Below are 6,406 nucleotides of genomic sequence, written 5' to 3'. Positions count from 1 at the left end.
TAAGTAGTGGGATATTGGTTCACTGGTCCCTCAGCCGCTTTCGGAAACACAATCCAGGGCTAGAATAAAAAAATAAAAAATGAAAAGTTGAGGGACATACTTGCAAAGAAAATAATTTTTAACCAGAGGGCAATGGCAGAACTATGAGAGGTTATGGCCTCCCTAATTTTTGTTTTGTATATTGTATTTTTTTCTCCTTTTAAAATTGAAGAAAAAAATATTCATTTATATATTTTCTATATATTAGTATAATTTTTATTAAATTTTATTTTGGTCCTTTATTTTTAGTTCTAATTCCGTCAGTGCCACCATCGTTTATATTCGGTGAAAGAGCGATTTCTTGGAGTTTTAAGAAATAAATTAGTATTTTATACTCAAACATAGAAGCCAAGTTTATAGCTTTAGCCGTGGTGGAGCTAGGACTTCAATCTATGGGGGGCACAGATGAGAGTGAAAATGCTGCAAGAAGGAGAGAGAAATGGAAGAATGGGCAGCGTGAAAAGAAGGAGATGTTGCAGCAATGGATGATAGAGAAAAAATGAAAAATGATAAATTATGGTTATAACTTATTAGTTTTTATTTTATTTAAGTGGACAATTAATGATATATAAATATATCTATATATAATATGGCATTTCTCCAAGTAAAGAAGAGAAAAAGAAAATAGATTATATATATATGTATTTATATATAGATACGGTGGAAAGGGGATGAGGAGGGGCACGTGACCCACTTTGGCCTTAACTGCCTCAGCCATTGGCTTTAGCAATACATTATAATAGTCAACTAATACTTTAATACATTATGATAGTCAAGTAATATTTTTCAAAGATGGGAGAAGATCAAAACAACCATCAAACTTAAGGGTGGCTTCAAAATGCCAACCTTCACGCTTTTCAATAGCATTGGCAACCCCATAGACCATGTTAGGATTAACAAGAATTTGATGGTGAGCCTTGTAGTGTTCCTCCTTCGACTCCATTTTTTTTTCCTAACAAAGAATAACAATTTAGCCCCTCAAAGCAAAAGCAAGCTAGTTCACTCCATTGGGTGAGTACACTAGTATTTATTGCAGAATTTAATCTAATACAATTATCTATCTTAAATTATTATTTTTGAAAAATACAATTCTATGTCTTCACACAGACTCGTGAGTTTTGATTTCATTATTTATCGATATCATTAATTATAATTATTGTGAGCAATGATAGGTCCACGTAATGATTGAGGCACATAAATTTCATCGTTTTAAAAATGTCGAGAATACATTCACAATAGTCCAAAACCAAACACGCCCAAACACTCCTTCTTTCTTGTTTCCTTTCTCAACCGCAGTGATTATGTCAACAACAAAAACAATAATATATGAATATATATATATATATATTCATGGCGCATTGTAGAGATTCTTTGATTAAGGTTGGAAAGAAAGAGAAGGACTGGGACTGAGACTGGGTCAGAAGTGAACCTGTAAAAAATGTACTTTGTCCCCACCACTGTTAAAAAGGGGTAGAAGAAGAAGAAGAAGAAGAGGAGAAGAGAAGGGAAGTCCATATTAAAAGCAAAGAAAAGGACAAGCTACACTGTACTGCACGGCACACGTTTCGACTTGCCATTAGGCCAATCACCAACGAAAGACTGACCGTCCACTTGGACCCCATCAAGGCCACCAATCCCATCCGTCCATTTTCGCCTCTCTTTAATTCCAACCGTACCACCTTCACCTTCACCTTCACCTTCACCTCACCCTCACCCTCGAACTGCCATGCCACAGTCGAGTCGGACCCTACCTTCCCAAGCATTGGAGCATGGTGTGTGAAAGAGAGAGGGGCCACCACTCACGAGAATCCCCCGTGGCCCAGACATTTTCCTATGAAAAAGAAGGCACCAAGCTGTTGTACTATGTTACGTTTTAATGGGTTGTTTTTCGTTTTTTCGGAAATGTTTTGTTTTTATTTTATTTTATTGGGTTTTCGTCATCATCTCCTCCATGTAGCGTGTTTTTTTGTACAGAGAACCAAAAATAAAAATAAAATAAAATTCTGGTGCCAGACCGAACTTGGAGAAAAAAATAAAAATAAGAATGGAGCAGATACCTGTGGTCCTCACTCACTTACTCTCTTTCTCTTTCTTTTTCCCACTTTATTCTTTTTCTTTCACCTACGGTTCCACCACATCCCAACTAAATAAAATCTCTCCTTATTTGTGTTATTTTTATTTTATCAAAATTTTCCACTTTGCTTATTTATTTAGTGTTCTCTGAGGCTTGACTTTTGTTGGGTCTTTGATGGATTTGGGTAAAATTGAGAGGAACAAGAGGATGGTGGTGAGTGGGAAAGAGAAGATGGTTGTGAAGAGGGAGGAGGATGAAGATGAGGGTTCTGAGCAAGAGGACAAGAGAAAGAAAGGGCTTTTGGGTTTGGGTGTTGGTTCTGGGAAAAAAGGCTCAACTGGTGCTGGAATGAGGTGTTGCCAGGCTGAAAAGTGCTCGGCTGATTTGAGTGATGCTAAACAGTACCATAGAAGGCATAAGGTCTGTGAGCTTCATGCCAAGGCTCAAGTTGTGCTTGTCAGCGGTATTAGGCAAAGGTTTTGCCAGCAATGTAGCAGGTTGGGAACCTCACATTACTTTTGTCCTATTGTTTTCCTTTGCTTTTTTCTGGTCAATTCTTTCTGGAATTGTTTCTCAATTGGATGGTTTGTTTGGTATGCTATGCTTTTGCTTTACCTGTTAGTTTGCTCTATCTTTTTCTATGTACGACTTCCTCTTTTTCTGGCAAGAATTGCATAATTTTGAATGGCTGCTTCTTGTGGGGTTGAGTCAAACTTGCTCTGCCAGGACTTTGTTAATGAACTTTTGGGTTTTATTCAATCCATGATCAATATTGTAAGAAAGAATTCTATTTGGTTTAAAATGAATAAATTTTAAGTATCTCCTCTCCTGTTGAGTAAAGTTGACTGCTTTTGGTAATAGGATTAGATTCTTCAAAAAATCAGAACTTTCTGTCTGTTACTTGCTCTTTTAAGTTATTTTAATCCTGAAAATGCACAAAACAGAGGGCTTGTTTAGTCTTTCGGATAATATTATTTATTCAGTAGTGCATGTCAATTTTGTACCTAGTTTAAAATTAAGTTTGCAACAACATAATCCAGTGTAACAGGATTATATTCCCACCTTTCTAATTTTGTCTACATGTCTTTGATTTGGTAAGGCTGTGCAAAAATTCTATATTTGCTTTCATGTGTACAAGACTTGAGGCATGTGTGCATAAAACTACTTCTAAATACACAAAACACATGTACAGTCCTCATCAACTTCTTCTAGCATCTGACTTGACTCCTAAGGAAAAACAAAAGCTTCTATGTGTTTTAGTGTTTAATTTTGTTATCCCCGATGCTCTTACCATCCTGCAGATTTCATGAGCTGTCAGAATTTGATGAAACCAGACGAAGTTGTCGCAGGCGCTTGGCTGGACACAACGAGCGGCGAAGGAAGAGCTCGGGTGAGTCTCATCAAGAGAGCTCAAGCCGGAAAGGTGCAGGCACTCAGCTGAAAGATATGGTTTGTGGGCAGGTTGATGATAGGGGAAGAATTCAGATATCTGTCCAAGAAAACACCAGTTACAAGCATTTCCAGATCAGGTAGTGATGATTAACATCTCCATCATCATCATCTAATCTCACTATCTGATTTCAAAACATGCTCTCTCTCTTCTGTCATCCTAGAGATGCAATGGCATATTTTCCTATTCAAACTTCTGAATTTTGTCAGCCATTGAACCACAATGGCCATAGGTATAAACTATCTTTGTTCATGTGGTCTATCCTCTTAGTTATAGAGTATACAAATCATTTGTCTAATTGGTATTAGAGAATGAGGTGGTTGCATAGCTTGAATAAGGTGAAATTCTTATTAGAATGATTAAGTATATAATGTAGTAGTACCTTGTTATGTATTATTCTAGTAATAATTTATCTGGTTGGGTTCATATTTGCTGTCATATGACACTTTAGTAGTTTTGGATAATTATTATATATTAAAACCTATGAATCATTACTTTTGGACTATGAGAGATGCCCAACTACCTAAATTTTGGTGCCTTTCCTAAATTAATAATCAAGTTGTTTGATTTGATTTTTTATGCATGGGATTCAGTTTCTAGTTCCAGGAGTGATTTTTCTATTGTTATGTCAAATAGGAATCTCTCTTAATGTCAATCAAGTAATTTGCCTAATTACATTTCTAGTATCACATGGTATTTAGAATTAAACAAATAAATAAATAATAACGCTGGTAAATATGTGTATCAACGAAAGAATAGTATTACATACTAATGTATTAGATGAACAACATTAAATTCTATTTTTGATCAAGTTTGTGTTGGTTGTGATGCTAACTAATACAAATTAGAAAAATTAGTCTTTATTTTTTAAAGTGATTTTCTATAAGCAATTTAAAAAAAAATCAAATAAATTAAAATTAAAATTGAAATGACTAACTTATCTTTATACATCAAATTTCAATTAATACTTTTAGAAGTAATATAACAATTTAAAAATAATTTAGTTTTATTTCATTCCTATCTACTCAACAAAGGAAATACATATCTTTTTGGGCTTTTTTTTCCTGATATATACATATACTGCCAAAAATTAACAAAAATACTACTACTTGAAAAAAAAAAACTTTTATATGGTACAATTTTTTTTTCAATAAAAATAAGGTTTGTTTCTTATCATTCTCGTAGAGAGAGTAAGAGGGTGTTTGACACCTTAACTAAAAAACTGTTTTTTGTTTTTAAAAGTTAAAAATTGTTTTTTGAAAACAAGTATGGATGTTTGGCATTGTTTTCAGAAAACAATTTTTAAAAACAAAGTTACAAAAAACTGAAAATTTTGAGAACAACAAAAAGTTGTTTTCTGTTGTTCTCAAATTTTTTTTCCTAACTTTACTTCTTATTTTTCATCATTTTTTCTTTCAAATTATTTTATCTCATTATTTATTACACATTTTTAAAATATTTTTCTATTTTTAAATATATTTGTTAATTTTTTATTTAAGATTTAAAAAAAAATAAAACTAAAAAAATTGTTTTTAGAAAACATTAACCAAACAACTCTTATTTTTTGAAAACTACAAAAACAATTTTCTGTTCTCATTTCTGAGAACAAAATTTTGAAAACAAAAAACAGAAAACAATGCCAAACAGGCCCTAAGTTTCTCATTCCCGTATCACCCATGACACTGATCTTAGAACAATGGAAAAGCACCAGAGGTGCCGACAATCTTAGATTTGGATCCACAAATCAAAAAACAACATTTAATTTCAGGAAAAATTGGAAAAGAAGAAAAAAAACTGGTAAGAAAATTCCCAAATGACATCCTGTAATTTAAATCATCATAAACACTGACGAATAACAACGCGAATCAACCAACAACTTCGAAATAGTTGGTAATCAATCATCTTCAGCCACCATCAAGCTATTAATAAAAATTCAACAAAAAAAACCACGTTAAGTAGATTTAGAAGCAAAGATGGAGAAAAAAAAAATCAGAAAACAACTTCAAATGAACGAGGTAAGATAGAAAATAAAGTGAAAACAGTAAAATTATTTTAAAATTTATATTCATCCAAATGTTTTATGTGATGTTGTTTTTCAGGTTGTTTTTGTGTTTATATCACTTAACTTGTGGATATAAAATCTATAATTGTCATTGAAAATATTGCAATATTTAAAACTGAGATTATTTACCTTCCAGATAATGGAATCCAATATTGAATCTGGTACAAAGCAATAGACACTAGATGATAAAAAATAATTACGTTGATTTCAAAGCAAGTGGAGAATTTATACCAAATGATTGCAAATATGAAGACTTTGTTGAGAAACTGTATTCGCAACGGCACCACAACCCAGAAACAACGACCATTTAACTATAGTATCAAGTGAAATAATATTATCCGCCACTGAAAATAAGGCAACACAATCAACTAGTCTAATTTTCACCTCTAGATAGTTAATAGTAACACAATAACATGGCACACAAAATTAATAAATTCATGAATATGAAAAATATCATAAGATTGATCTTGGATAAACACTATAGTAACTATGACCTAATCCAAAAAATGTATAGTCAACGCAAGAGCAACACTAAAGCAACAACAATTCAATGTTGTTGTAAATATTTGAAGAAGAAGAATGAATATAGAAAGATATGGAAAGAGAGGTGTTGGACTCGGGAAACAAAAAAAAAGAGATAAATAGCTAGTGTATCGTATTGATCTTTGAAAAAAAATGGAGAAGAAGAATAGAAAGGGAAATTGGTATGGGGTATTGGGCAACTTGCAAGAAAAGAAAAGGAAAAGGAAAAAAGTGATTAAAAGGTATAGAAAGAATAAAT

General features: G+C 32.8%; 1 protein-coding gene across 1 annotated transcript; it reads left to right on the top strand.

Moving 5' to 3' along the window:
- Positions 1–1,773: 1,773 nt before the first annotated feature.
- On the top strand, positions 1,774–3,989 carry LOC133817463 (squamosa promoter-binding protein 1-like). Its single transcript, XM_062249989.1, has 2 exons — positions 1,774–2,610; positions 3,415–3,989. Exons 1-2 carry the CDS (start codon positions 2,288–2,290, stop codon positions 3,644–3,646), a joined length of 555 nt encoding a protein of 184 aa, XP_062105973.1. The 5' UTR covers positions 1,774–2,287; the 3' UTR covers positions 3,647–3,989.
- Positions 3,990–6,406: the final 2,417 nt, after the last annotated feature.

The sequence above is a fragment of the Humulus lupulus genome, chromosome 2 (genome assembly GCF_963169125.1).
Source record: "Humulus lupulus chromosome 2, drHumLupu1.1, whole genome shotgun sequence".
Classification (NCBI taxonomy): domain Eukaryota; kingdom Viridiplantae; phylum Streptophyta; class Magnoliopsida; order Rosales; family Cannabaceae; genus Humulus; species Humulus lupulus.
Note: the sequence above shows the minus strand (reverse complement) of the source record. Positions and strands in the feature narration are given on the sequence as shown.

Bases quoted from the DNA above. Each gene is read 5' to 3' on its own strand.
- LOC133817463 (XM_062249989.1), top strand. From the start codon at position 2,288: ATGGATTTGGGTAAAATTGAGAGGAACAAGAGGATGGTGGTGAGTGGG. The intron at 2,611-3,414 runs GTTGGGAACCTC...ACCATCCTGCAG, and splicing joins TTTTGCCAGCAATGTAGCAG to ATTTCATGAGCTGTCAGAAT.